Below are 15,102 nucleotides of genomic sequence, written 5' to 3'. Positions count from 1 at the left end.
CTTTACCTGTTTGTCCTAATAAATGGCTTGAACTTTTAATTACATTTTTTGTTGGAGGAAGACTCTCAAGTTTGTTTCTTGCTAAAACAAAAATCACATGAATTCGAAATGCGACCTTTGATAAATGAGCCTCCAAGTGTTTTAAAGCATTTACAAATAAATGTGTTTTAAGTGTTTAAGTGTTTTAAAGCATTATACAAATAAATGCATTCGAAGTAGGGATGCACCGAATCCTTCTCGAAAGAGTCGGCCGAATGCCGAACGGAACCCTAATTTGCATATGCTAATTAGGGGTGGGAAGGGGAAAACATTTTTTACTTCCTTGTTTTGTGACAAAAACTCACGCAATTTCCTTCTCCATCCCTAATTTGCATATGCAAATTAGAATTCGGTTCAGCCAGGCAGAAGGATTTGGCCGAATCCGAATCCTGCTGAAAAAGGCTGAATCCTGGCCGAATCCAGTACTGAATCCTGGATTCGGTGCATCACTAATTCAAAGCATGACCCACTACCCTAGGAACCTGTAGCAGTCTGGTCCTGGTAATTCCCTGCCAGGAAAAGTCCCACAACTCCATTTTGGCAGCCCAAGAGTCTCCATCCCTTGTCCCCAAAAGAGTATCAGTCCTAGGTAGCACTACCTGCCTAAATACCTGATGTATTTACCATGAGGCTCCCTGAAAAAGAAAAAGATGTATACAACAAAATTTAGTTGGACAAAGGTTGCCCCTGGAATGGAAAAAAAACAACGGGAGAAGCTCGGTTCCAACTTGAGAACGTAAGTACTAAAAGCAACTATCCGTTTCATACAGCCTAATGTAATGTTTTATTTTAACAAGGGCATCTCCGGGTAAGGGATTCCCCTTGTTGTAGTCTGAGAAAGCTCTCTCTGAACATGCCCTATCAGATCTGCAGCCAGATGACCACGCTATTTTAAATATTATTAATGTATTTCCCTGCAATGTTTATTAGCAGTCAGGATTGCAATAGACTGGGACAGTACAGGGAGCCATAAATGGGATGCTAAACATGACTAGGTCTCTGATACCAAGGGAACCAAATTGTTACGCCTGTATGGAGCCCAAGTGGAAAAACCTCAGTTTCTGGTGATGACCCTGTCTAAGCATGCTCTCTTAGGTCTGGAATACAGACAAACAGCTGCTTTAAAGGGATACTGTCATGTTTTTTTTTCAAAAGGCATCCGTTAATAGTGATGCTCCAGCAGTATTTTGCACTGAAATCCATTTCTCAAAAGAGCAAACTGATTTTTTTTTTATATTTAATTTTGAAATCTGACATGGGGCTAGACATATTATTAGTTTCCCAGCTGTCCCCAGTCATGTAACTTGTGCTCTGATAAACTTCAGTCACTCTTTACTGCTGTACTGCAAGTTGGAGTGATATCAGCCCCCCCAACAGCCTAACAACAGAACAATGGGAAGGTAACCAGATAACAGCTCCCTAACACTATATAACATCTCCCAGGTATATCTAACACTCAATAGTAAAATCCAGGTCCCACTGCAACAAATTCAGTTACATTGAGTAGGTGTAATGACAAATAGTTACCCTGGTGGTCTAGTGGTCCACTTGCTGGCATGCGGGGCGGCGAACGCCGTGCATTCGGCGGGGACACCTGCCGCATGCGCCTGGTCCCCTTCAGAGCCGGTGTTCCTATGGTAAGAGCGGACGCGTGCTTCCGGGTCTATGTGCCGGCATGATGACGTTATTGCAAAACTATTTAAAGGGGCTTTGTAATTAAACACATTGCCCATTGTTAGGTTCAATTAGTTTGTTCCTGGTGCTATTCTTAAGTGATTCCTATTGATCCTCTGGTTATTGACCCTTGCCTTGCCTGACTATTCTGAACTCTGTATCCTGACCCTTGCCTGCCTGTTTATTCTGACCTCTCCAAGCTGATCCTTGCCTGTCTGACTATTCTACACTCTCCAAACCTGATTCTGGCCTGTCTGACTAGTCTAAGCTCTCCAATCCTGATTCCGGCCAGTCTGACTATTCTACGTTCTCCAATCCTGATTCCTGCCTGTCTGACTAGTCTACGCTCTCCAATATTGATTCCGGCCTGTCTGACTATTCTACGCTCTCCAATCCTGATTCCGGCCAGTCTGACTATTCTACGTTCTCCAATCCCGATTCCTGCCTGTCTGACTAGTCTACGCTCTCCAATCCTAATTCCGGCCAGTCTGACTATTCTCCAATCCTGATTCCTGGCTGTCTGACTAGTCTACACTCTCCAATCCTGATTCCGGCCAGTCTGACTGTTCTACATTCTCCAATCCTGATTACAGCCTGTCTGACTATTCTACTCTGCTTGTGCTGGCCTGGCCTGCCTGTTCCACACTGTATTGTCTGGCCTGCCTTCCTAGTGGTGTTCTTCCATCCAGCTCGTCCAGAACCTGTAGCTTTGCTCCTCTCTTAATAAGACCTGGCAGCTTCCAATTAGCCGAGGGCTCCTCCCGACGTGAAAGGCGGCTGTTAAAGGCAGAAGCAAGAGCCGAGACCAGGGAGCCTAGCATTGGTTCTGGATTTAGGGTGCCGAACGTGACAAGAAACAAAAGCCTGCCAGAAAGCAGTTCCATCCTAAAGTGCTGGCTCTTTCTGAAAGCAAATGACCAGGCAACATGACCTGAGATGGCGCCTACACACCAATATTACAACAACAAAAAAATACAATTGTTGGGTAAGGAATGGAATTTTACATGGTAGAGTGAATTATTTGCAGTGTAAACAGTGTAATTTAGAAATAAAAACAACATCATAAAAATCATGACAGAATCCCTTTAAGCAAAAAAGATGCAAGGACTATACCCATTCTGCTAATCTGCAGTTAAAACTCGCTGTGAAGTATTAACCACTAAGCCATCCCTTATAGTCTGTAGCCAGAATCTCACATGCTAGAAACCCAGTACTATTTGCTCTTGTCTTGACAGTCAGTAAGCAAGAGGTCACACTGTGCATTAGAACTTTCTGTTGTTAGTAATTTTGATAGACGGTGCTGCATTAAATATGGCTGCCACACTAAATTTAAAGCTTTGTATATTAAGTGAAAGTGGTGCCTGGAAGCTGACATTACCATAGAAACTGGTTTACATGGGACCTTAAAGCCAAGTGTTTATTAATCTGTTCTCTGCTTCCGATATCTCACTCTTACATAACAATTATGTGTATTTATTTTATCCAGACATGTGTAATTTATTGAAAGGCTTTTACATTTTCTTCCACACAGGGGTTAACAGGCTCTCGGTGAATCTGAAAATGGTATGCGATTCTTCATCGTGTTCATATGTCTGCTAGCGGCACCGATTAAGAACTATTAACAGATTCAACTACTATAATGAAAATGGTGTTAGACATATATACTGTTATTTATGTGAATTTGTACAAGGAGGAATTATGAGATCCTGCTGCCATGACCTCACCCATAACCCACAATTCATTTCCTTTCACTTCTTTTATTTTTTTATTTATTTAGTTACCTAGGTGACAGCAATGGTATTATCCAAATGAAATGACATTTCACTGAGCATTGTCCTCCATGTTGCTCTATGCCAGCACAAGAATGTTTCCAGAATAATATTATAGCAGACTGGTATGAAAGCTAACATTATGTTGACCAACACTCATCTTAAAAGGCTATGGCACATGCAACAATCTGAACTGTGCCTTAACTATTATGCTGAAGGTTGATGGGTGGTGTAGTGTGCAGAGAAGTGTAGTAATGTATTCAGCTCTCTATTATATGTTTTTATTTTAAAAAGTGTCTGCTTCATGCCTGTTAAAGCTGGCCATAAATAAGCCAATATACGCTGCCGACTTGACCCCTCCAGACATTTTTTTGCTGCCGGCTTATTCCATTATATAGACAATCATCCAGCATTTAAATTTGTAGGAGCTTACTTTGAGGGGTGCACGCCAATTAATGTGTTCACCTTCACATCCTTCAGGCAGAATCCAAAATAGACAGCAAAACCCATATCACAGTAAAGCCGCCTTTATTTCAGAATTACATCTGGCACAGCAACGTTTCGGACCCCCTGGTCCTTTTTCAAGCTGCCAAATGTAACTAGGCTTATCTTTGTGCTCAGACTCCCCCTCTCACTCCAATGGTAATGCTCTGGATCTCATATTTACCAGACTCTGTTCAACCTCCAATTTTACTAACTCCCCATTTCCCCTCTCTGATCACAATATGCTCACATTTCAACTCTCACTAACTCCCTCCTCACCCCCTGCTATTCCCCAAACACGTACTTACCGTGACTTGCAAGCTGTAGACGTGTCACATCTCTCTTCTTCCTTTGACTCTCTTCACTCTAATATCTCAGCTATCTCATGTCCTAATGTGGCTACCTCTGTCTACTATAGTACTCTCACCACTGCCCTAAATGAGCTTGCTCCTATAAAAACTAAACGTTCTCGACCCAAACCACTTCAACCTTGGCATACTGCTCATACAAAAGCGCTCCAAAGACACTCACGTGCACTTGAGCGTCGCTGGCGCAAATCCCGTTCAGAATCAGACTTTTGGAGCTACAAATCTGCCCTGCGCTCCTTTAACACCAGCCTCTTCCAAGCCAAACAAACATACTTTACTTCACTCATTAACTCCCTTTCTAAAAAACCAGCACAACTTTTCTCCACCTTTAACACTCTCCTTTCCCCTTCTCCACCCCCTCCATGCACATCTGTCTCTGCTCAAGATATTGCTGAGCACTTCAAAAACAAAATTGACACTATCAGAAGGGACATTACACTATTCAACCCCCTAGACTTCCACCACCCTCCCTCCACACTGCCCAGTCTCTCCTGTGCTCCTTCACCCCTGTCACTGATGAGGAAGTCTCAAAGCTTCTGGCCTCTTCTCACCTTACCACCTGCCCGCTTGATCCAATTCCCTCAAAACTTCTGCGCAATACCAATCCTTGTCTAATCAAAGCCTTAACTCACCTATTTAATCTTTCGCTCTCAACTGGACTGTTTCCTTCTCAACTAAAACATGCTCTTGTCACCCCCTCTCTTGATCCCTCCAATCTTGACAACCTCCGACCTATCTCTCTGCTACCTTTCATCTCTAAACTACTTGAGCGCCTAGTCTACAACCGACTTACCTCATTCCTCTCTGACAATAACCTGCTGGACCCCCTACAATCTGGTTTTAAGCCACAACACTCCACGGAAACTGCCCTGACTCGACTAACTAATGACCTTCTAACCGCTAAAGCCAACAATCATTTCTCACTACTAATACTGCTTGATCTCTCAGCCGCATTTGACACTGTAGATCACCCTCTCCTCCTCCAGTCCCTCCAGTCGCTTGGCCTTCGTGACACAGCCCTGTCCTGGTTCTCTTCTTACATCACCAATCGTTCCTTCAGTGTCTCCTACAATGGAGTATCATCTTCTCCCCTACCTCTTTCTGTTGGGGTTCCTCAAGGCTCTGTCCTGGGACCATTACTATTCTCCCTCTATACTTCCTCCCTTGGCAAATTAATAAATTCATATGGTTTCCACTACCACCTCTATGCTGACAATACTCAGATCTATCTCTCATCTCCTGATCTCAACCCAGAACTCCTAACTCGCGTCTCCTCCTGCCTGTCCGCTATCTCTACCTGGATGTCGCAACGCTACCTTAAATTAAACCTCTCTAAAACTGAAATGGTTCTCTTTCCTCCAATTAACACCAGTAGCATCCCCGAAGTATCCATCATAGTTAACAATTCCACTATCACCCCCTCTCCCCAGGCCCGGTGCCTTGGGGTTATCCTAGATTCTGCCCTGTCATTCACTCCTCATATCCAGTCACTTATTAAATCATGTCACTTCCACCTAAGGAACATATCCAAAATACGATCATTTATCACCCAAGACGCTGCCAAAATTCTTATTCACTCTCTCATCATATCGCGTCTAGACTACTGTAACTCTCTTTTAATTGGCCTCCCCCTCCAGAGACTGTCACCTCTCCAGTCCATAATGAACACTGCTGCGAGGCTCATACACCTAAGCAACCGCTCCTCCTCTGCCTCGCCATTCTGTCAATCCCTGCACTGGCTTCCGTTACCTTTCAGAATCAAATTCAAATTAATGACACTGACTTTCAAAGCACTTCACAACTCTGCTCCACCCTACATCTCTGAACTCATCTCTATACACTCACCCACTCGCTTACTACGCTCCTCTACTGACCTGCTACTCAACTCTTCTCTCATTACCTCCTCACATGCTCGCATTCAAGACTTTGGAAGGGCTGCACCCCTCCTCTGGAACGCTCTCCCACGGTCTGTCCGACTTTCTCCCAACCTTTCTGCTTTCAAAAAATCTCTGAAAACGCACTTCTTTCGAGAAGCCTACCCTCACTCTGCTTAACTACCAAACGCAACACCACATACAGTACCACATTTCTCACCCACTTACTTCGATCTTGCCCACTCCCACACCTTGTGTATTACTCCCTTCCCTTTAGACTGTATGCCTATGCATAGGGCCTTCCTCACCTCTCTGTACCTGTATTGATTGTGATGTTTGTTACTCCATATATTCTATATATGTAATTCATGTGATGTAGTTGTATAATCACATTTACTTTACAGTGCTACGCAATATGTTGGCGCTATATAAATACATGTTAATAATAATAATAATAATAATAACTTCCTTAAATACGCACCTTAACAATGCCCCCTGGTGGTTATGACTAATACAATGTATCAAAATGTTTTGTTTAAAACTTTATGACAACAAAATATGTATCACTTTACATCATCAGGTCCGATATTGAAGTACACTTATTTGTAACATAGAGGCTAACTTAGCTTTTTGTTGCTTCAATAGTATAGTCTCTGGTAGTCACTAGAAGATAAGCAAAGTAATGTATCATATTAAAATCAATTTAAAAGATGCCATATCTATAACAGAGGATATAGTTCATATTCCTTATTGATATCACCAGGCGTAAGGGTTCCAAGCTTTCTAATTTGCCTCACATTTTTGTAATTTTTTAACCCTATCACCTCCTCTCCTAGGCCTGGGAATCTGTTGTAGAATTTGGAACCGCAATTGGGAAATTGAATGCCCCGTATCAACAAAGTGACATGCTACAGGATTTTGTTGAACCTTTCTCTTTATGTCAGATTTGTGTTCTCCTATTCTTTCTTTGGCCTGTCTAGTAGTTTGTCCAATATACATCAGGCTGCACGGGCACTTTATCGCATAGACTGCAAATGTTGACAGACATGTATAATAACCTTTTATCTTAAACGTAGTACCCTTAGGCGGGTGATATTTAGTGTCCCCTTTAATGCAACTATTGCAGTGCTTGCAGGTACCATTCCTTGTACCACAAAGTATGTCCTGTTTCCTGCTCCAACATCATCTCGCATTAGTTTATCCTTAAGGGATTGTGCCCTCTTAAATGACAGTAAAGATGGATTCTGAAAAGCAGGTATCCCTTGGCAGGCAACTTTTAAAACATCCCAATGCCTATTAATTATTTTTCCAACATCTTTAGACAAAACATTATAACTGCTGACAAAAGCAAGTCTATCACCTTTTTTTGGTATTTTCTTTGCCGTCTGGGACATTATTTCCCCTTTTATATTTCTCCAATGCCTTTTTGGGATAACCCCTAAAAGTTTGTTTATTTTCCATTTCATCCAGCCTGTTTTCTAGAACACTGTCTTCAGATACAATCCTCTTAACACGTGCGAAAGATTAGGCTGAATACCGAACCGAATCCTAATTTTATTAGGGGTGATAAGGGGAAAACATTTTTTACTTCCTTGTTTTGTGACAAAAAGTTATGCAATCTCCCTCCCCACCCCTAATTTGCATCTGTAAATTAGGATTCGGGTTCGGCCGGGCAGAAGGATTCAGCTGAATCTGAATCCCACTGAAAAAGGCAGAATCCTGGATTCGGTGCATCCCCAATATATATTTTATATATATATATATATATATATATAGTCAAATACAAGAGGTCCTCTGCACTCAACCCATTATCAATATATTTAAGACAGAGACATTTTGTGCATACTGCTACTGAAAAATGCCTTACCCTTTAAACAACACAGGGATTGTTTGTCCATATATTGCAATATATTTAAGCTGGCCAACTACGTCAAAGTCATCCCATATCTGACCAGTCCTACGCTTAATTTTCATCTGATTCATTAAGAATTCAATTGCTTAATTATACATTTTACAAAGGGACTAGGTTTTACCTGCAACTTACTAGCTGCTTTCAAAGTAAGTTTCAGGTAAAACCTAGTCCCTTTGTAAAATGTATAATTAAGCAATTGAATTCTTAATGAATCAGATGAAAATTAAGCGTAGGACTGGCCAGATATGGGATGACTTTGACGTAGTTGGCCAGCTTAAATATATTGCAATATATGGACAAACAATCCCTGTGTTGTTTAAAGGGTAAGGCATTTTTCAGTAGCAGTATGCACAAAATGTCTCTGTCTTAAATATATTGATAATGGGTTGAGTGCAGAGGACCTCTTGTATTTGACTATATGTATTTTGTGGTCACACCCTCATTGCACCCCCGCCTAATGGTTTTAAAAAATAGTGGTGAGCACAACTTTCCCTTGTTTGTTATAGTTATACAGGAGCAGTGACCAGCTCTATGTTGTAGCTCCCACCCTTCCAGCTATAGTCAGGTGATCCCACTGGTGTCTAATAAAAGGGCAGCCAAGTATGGGGGTTTACTTTGAAAGCAGCTAGTAAGTTGCAGGTAAAACCTAGTCCCTTTGTAAAATGTATAATTAAGCAATTGAATTCTTAATGAATCAGATGAAAATTAAGCGTAGGACTGGCCAGATATGGGATGACTTTGACGTAGTTGGCCAGCTTAAATATATTGCAATATATGGACAAACAATCCCTGTGTTGTTTAAAGGGTAAGGCATTTTTCAGTAGCAGTATGCACAAAATGTCTCTGTCTTAAATATATTGATAATGGGTTGAGTGCAGAGGACCTCTTGTATTTGACTATATGTATTTTGTGGTCACACCCTCATTGCACCCCCGCCTAATGGTTTTAAAAAATAGTGGTGAGCACAACTTTCCCTTGTTTGTTATAGTTATACAGGAGCAGTGACCAGCTCTATGTTGTAGCTCCCACCCTTCCAGCTATAGTCAGGTGATCCCACTGGTGTCTAATAAAAGGGCAGCCAAGTATGGGGGTTTACTTTGAAAGCAGCTAGTAAGTTGCAGGTAAAACCTAGTCCCTTTGTAAAATGTATAATTAAGCAATTGAATTCTTAATGAATCAGATGAAAATTAAGCGTAGGACTGGCCAGATATGGGATGACTTTGACGTAGTTGGCCAGCTTAAATATATTGCAATATATGGACAAACAATCCCTGTGTTGTTTAAAGGGTAAGGCATTTTTCAGTAGCAGTATGCACAAAATGTCTCTGTCTTAAATATATTGATAATGGGTTGAGTGCAGAGGACCTCTTGTATTTGACTATATGTATTTTGTGGTCACACCCTCATTGCACCCCCGCCTAATGGTTTTAAAAAATAGTGGTGAGCACAACTTTCCCTTGTTTGTTATATATATATATATATATATATATATATATATATATATATATATATATATATATATATATATATATATATATATATATATATATATATATATATATATATATAGTGAAAAAGGATTGCTTATTACCCATGCTGGCACCCAGGTATTAATTTTGTGTACGGAGTGCACCATTCCTTTGGTTTTATATATATATATATATATATATATATATATATATATATATATATATATATATATATATATATATATATATATATATATATATATATATATATATTACCTATGTCCAGAACATAGGTTTGTCTTGTGAGCTCCAGTGCATGTAGGGAAAACTAGGACTAGGACCGGAAGACTAGGACCCTCATCCATTTCTTCAGCAATTACCTCTGAGAGAGTTCCTTTTGTGCTTCCTTCTTTATACTCTTTGGTACACTGTGGGTACAGCAAAATTGGTCTCTGTTCCAATCTTCTCATGATCTCCCTGTCTTATCTTCTTAGGAGCTGAAGCCTGCATAATTAATGTACCACATGGACAAATTAACAAGGGAAATAAATTCTTGTTAAATATTGGCATGGCATAATATAAGGAAATTACACTGAAAACCAGGGTACCTTTAAGTCTAATAGATGTTGCTATCAAAAGTTATTACGTACTTGGTGCATAGGAAACCTTAGCTGACACCACATGCCAGAGTTTCACTGTGCAGATCAAACTAGTACAGTGGCAGCTTTGAGCCATATGGACAAATACAAATATGCAAACTAGCCTCATTGGGCAGAAACATCTCTAGAAACATAAAATGAACATTAACAAACATAAAATAGGACATATGTTGTCACAAACCCCCTGTAAAAAACTCAGGCATGCTCTGATACAGTTATACTTGTAGAAAAGCAAAGAACCTAAAGAACATCATACCCATTAAATATGCTCAGGACTGGGACTTTTCCAGATTAGGGATTATTCCATAATTTGGATCACCATACCTTGTGTCTCCTAAAAAAAAATAATTTAAAGGGGCATTTCACCTTTAAGTTAACTTTTAGTATGCTATAGAATGGCCAATTCCAAGCAACTTTCCAATTGCTCTGCATTATTTATTTTTATAGTATTTGAATTATTTGCCTTCTTCTTCTGACTCTTTACAGCTTTCAAATGGGGGTAATTTGGACCCTAGCAACCAGATTGCTGAAATTGCTGAATAAAAAGCTAAATAACTCAAATGCCACAAGTAATAAAAAATGAAAACCAATTGCAAATTGTCTCAGAATATCACTCTCTGCATCATACTAAAATGAATTCAAAGGCGAACAACCCCTTTAAACATAAAATAAACCCAATAGAATTGTTTTGGCTGCAGTAAGAATGAATGATATCATAGTTCTGATCAAGTAAAAGATACTGTTTAATTATCATAGAAAAAAGTATATCATTGTTTAAAATACAGTCTATGGAAGATGGCCGTCCCATATTTCAGAGCTTTCTGGATCCCAGATAAGTGGATCTCTTATACTCATCATAGAGCTTCATGACTACTTTTATTACGGTATACTCTTATACTGAAATATCTTATTTAAAAAACTAATTGTAATGAGTCACTGAACAGCAATGATACTGATGACATCAATTATCACTGTTTATAAGAATGTACTGTATATTTAAATATAATACACAAAAGCCATGAATATCTTGTAAATTATATCCTTATAAACGGTGAGTTCTGATGTCATCAGTTATAAACGGTGAGTTCTGATGTCATTTCTGTCACATGACTCACTGAAACTTGTGTATTATAATAAATAAAGTACCCCCCGTTGCAAAATATGAGGATATTAGAAGTTACCTCGGAGTTCCATGACCTGTATAAAAACACTCTGCCTTCAGCCTCGTGTTTTTATATGGTCATTTAACTCCTCGGTAACTTATAATATCCTTATATTTTACAAGAGGGGGTACTTTATTCACTATATTATGTACCTTGCTGATATGTATTCCATAGTGAGTGCTGACACTGATTTCTTGTTATAATGAAACTAGGAACATTTCAATGGACAGAGCATCTCTGGAGATTAATGGGGATGTATATTTCTATAATACACAAAAGCCATGAATATCCTGTAAATTATATCCTTATAAACGGTGAGTTCTGATGTCATCAGTTATAAACGGTGAGTTCTGATGTCATTTCTGTCACATGACTCATTGAAATTTGTGTATTATAATAAATAAAGTACCCCCAGTTGTAAAATATGAGGATATTAGAAGTTACCTCGGAGTTCCATGACCTGTATAAAAACACTCGGCCTTCGGGCCTCGTGTTTTTATATGGTCATGAAACTCCTCGGTAACTTATAATATCCCTATATTTTACAAAAGGGGGTACTTTATTCACTATATAAAACACAGAAGCCAAGAATATCCTGTAAATTATATCCTTATAAACGGTGAGTTCTGATGTCATCGGTTATAACCGGTGAGTAGTGATGTCATCAGTTATAAACGGGGAGTAGTGATGTCATCAGTTATAAACGTGAGTAGTGATGTCATTTTTGTCACATGATTCACTAAAAGTTGTGTATTATAATAAATAAAGTACCCCCAGTTGCAAAATATGAGGATATTAGAAGTTACCTCGGAGTTCCATGACCTGTATAAAAACACTCGGCCTTCGGCCTCATGTTTTTATATGGTCATGGAACTCCATGGTAACTTATAATATCCTTATGATTTACAAGAGGGTGTACTTTATTCACTATATAATGACTAGTAACTTTTTGGTTGCTCTTTAGTTTTTATTTTGTATGTTTTTTGAATGATTAGCCTTCCTATTCTGCCTGTTTCCAGCAAGCTACTGAATATGTTATTTGGTTGTCAGGGTCCACTGAACCCTGTAAAAAAAAAAGATAGACAGCAGATTAGGGATGCACCGAATCCACTATTTTGGATTTGGCCGAACCCCCGAATTCTTTGAGAAAGATTCGTCCGAATACCGAATCCAAATTTCCATATGCAAATTAGGGGTGGGAAGGGGAAAACATTTTTTACTTCCTTGTTTTGTGATAAAAAGTCACGCAATTTCCCTCCCGCCCATAATTTACATATGCAAATTAGGATTCGGTTCGGCCGGACAGAAGGATTCGGCCGAATCCTGCCGAAAAAGGCTGAATCCTGGCCAGATCCCAAACCGAATCCTGGATTAGGTGCATCCCTACAGCAGATCCCCACAGGTGGACTCACACAGATTTTTTGGGAATCACCCTGCTATGTACACCCTCGCCCAGTCACTGGCAGTAACAGACCAGTCACATGCTCCCAGGTTAGAGGTTTTCTAGCCAAATTGGGCTACTAATTTAAAGCCTAGGAAGGTTTTGAAAGTACAAACTAGCCAAGGTACAGATTTTGGCTACTTTTTGGGCTTTTTGGCTGGTTTGTACTTTTGAAACCAGCCAAAATGTATTCTTGCCCTAAAGTGCCAAGCCTGTGTCTCCCGATGCATGTTGCAGTTTTTGTTGAACAAATTGCCGACTGCCAAGTTTAATGTAAGACTACAATACCCAGCATGCAATGGGACTAATTAGTGTAGATGTCGGGAGTTAACAGGTTTTGGGCTTTTCTCAATTTCAGACAATTTTGGGGCAATAATCTGCTGGCCACCAAAATGTCTACAGGTTGATCAGTTTTACCAATATTTATTGATATTGTATATGTATTAGGGCCTTATGGGGCTCCTATACCTCCCGGGCCCCCATCTGTAGTTACGCCCCTTGGTGATGGGTGAATCTGTCCGATTTTGCTTCATGGAGAAATTTGTTTTTTTTAGACTTTTTTTTTTCTCTGCACGTATTGTGCTATTTTTGGGCTATTTTTGAAGTGCCTCTTGGCTAGTTTTGGGCTGGTTTTGTAGATGACTTTGGCTGGTTTTGAAAACTAGACCTGGTAACTCCCCATTATTTACACCTAATTTAGGGTAAGGCCACACAGGGCGTTTTGGGTAGATTTGGTCGCCTGGCGACTAATCGCCTCGTTTTTGCTGCAACCAATCTCCCCAAACGCCTTCCCTGAATCTGCACTGGCTAAAATGAAAAAAACGCCGCGGCGATTCGTTTTCCAAAGTTGCCCGAAGTTTGCTCGTGAGAAAACTAACCACCGCGTGTGATTAGCACCGGCGTTTTTTCATTTTCAGGGAAGGCGTTTGGGGAGATTGGTCGCCGCAAAAGTGAGGCGATTAGTCGTCAGGCGACCAAATCTCCCCAAAACGCCCTGTGTGGCCTGACCCTTACAGTTAATCCCAAGTATTGAAAATGCACCAAAATGACCCCAGAAGCTGGAAGTAATGGGAAGCACATTAGCACAGTAAATAGGGCGGGGCCATGAAAATCCAGAAATATAAAAGAGCTGTTTTATTGTTATTCTTATATTTAATTGCTTATCTTTTTGTTCATGTCCAGTCCTACACACATTTCAAGGAGACTTCCTGTTACTAAGGTTATTAAGCCATAGCAACCATCCAATCATATTCTTATGTAAATATCTCAAAATAACACAGAAAACAACTGTATTATAGTAAAGTTTCTCAAAAAGTGGATGTGTGCGCCTTTCTGAAAGATCATTCTGAGGTGAATTTTGCCTCAGCTTACATTTTTTCTCTCGCTTATTATACAGTGTTATCACTGACACATTAACTAATGGCCATCATGTAACTATATACAAGACTTCAACCTGCCCTTGATTGATAGCAATAGAACCGGACATCACAAATCGTACTTTATTTTTTATTCTGCCATCGCGGTGTAATTGCTGCTCATCCTAGTTGCCACGGAGATTGGACACTGAAGTAACCGGAGCATCCTATTGGACGCGTCTCCATGCGCCAGGCGTCACTTCCGGTTACGTGCAGCTAGGCGCTCTTTGAGGTCGCTTGATGGAAACCCGGAAGTGAGCGGCGGGGGTAAACATCGGGAAAAGAGAAGAATAGCCGATTAAACCTCGTAGAAATGAGCTGGTAAGAAGGCGAGGTGTTAACCTGGGTTGGAAGCAGTCGTGTCGGTCGGCTTTCTCTCCCAGACTGCCTTCCTGCAATTGTTGTTAAACTTTTACACTCAGCATTTACTATGGCTGCTGGGAAATTGCTGTTTTGTCTAGGCGAGGTTCAGATAGAGCTGGAGAACAGCTCGGGCGTATATTCCTTTTATATCTGTAATTCTGTAGCCACAATGGGTGGGGCAAAGATCAGATCAATAACAGCTGGACATCCCTTTTGTATATATTGCCTAAGTCCCCTCAGGTGGCAATTCAGTTCTTTCTTTACTCTAACTCTGGCCCTGCTTGAAAGTTTAAAGGAGAACCAAACCCTTGCTAATAAAAACCCCTACCCTACATAGACCCTCCTTCCTTGCCCCCCCCCCCTCCAGCCTAGGTATTACCTTTGGTAAATGCCCCTAACTCTTTACTTACCCATCGGTGTAGATTAACGGGTGCCATCTTATTCTCTTTGAGAAGAGATCAGTGTAGCGGTGC

At 40.3% G+C, this 15,102-nt stretch overlaps 1 protein-coding gene and 1 long non-coding RNA gene across 2 annotated transcripts in view; one reads left to right on the top strand and one right to left on the bottom strand.

The window, feature by feature from the left end:
• Positions 1 to 6,623: 6,623 nt before the first annotated feature.
• Positions 6,624 to 14,434, bottom strand: LOC121401587. Its single transcript, XR_005966381.1, has 3 exons — positions 14,350 to 14,434; positions 9,969 to 10,092; positions 6,624 to 6,870 (listed from the first exon to the last, which is right to left on the bottom strand). It is a non-coding gene; the product is annotated as an uncharacterized LOC121401587 (long non-coding RNA).
• A 68-nt stretch (positions 14,435 to 14,502) lies between these two features.
• bin3.L (bridging integrator 3 L homeolog) overlaps positions 14,503 to 15,102 on the top strand; it is a 28,154-nt gene continuing 27,554 nt past the window's right edge. The window contains exon 1 of the mRNA NM_001095301.1: positions 14,503 to 14,587. Within this exon, the coding sequence (NP_001088770.1) occupies positions 14,580 to 14,587 (8 nt within the window). The 5' untranslated portion in view covers positions 14,503 to 14,579. The remainder of the gene's footprint in view (positions 14,588 to 15,102) is intronic.

Source organism: Xenopus laevis, chromosome 3L, assembly GCF_017654675.1.
Source record: "Xenopus laevis strain J_2021 chromosome 3L, Xenopus_laevis_v10.1, whole genome shotgun sequence".
In the NCBI taxonomy this organism is placed as follows: Eukaryota; Metazoa; Chordata; class Amphibia; order Anura; family Pipidae; genus Xenopus; species Xenopus laevis.
This window is presented reverse-complemented; position numbering and strand designations above follow the sequence as displayed.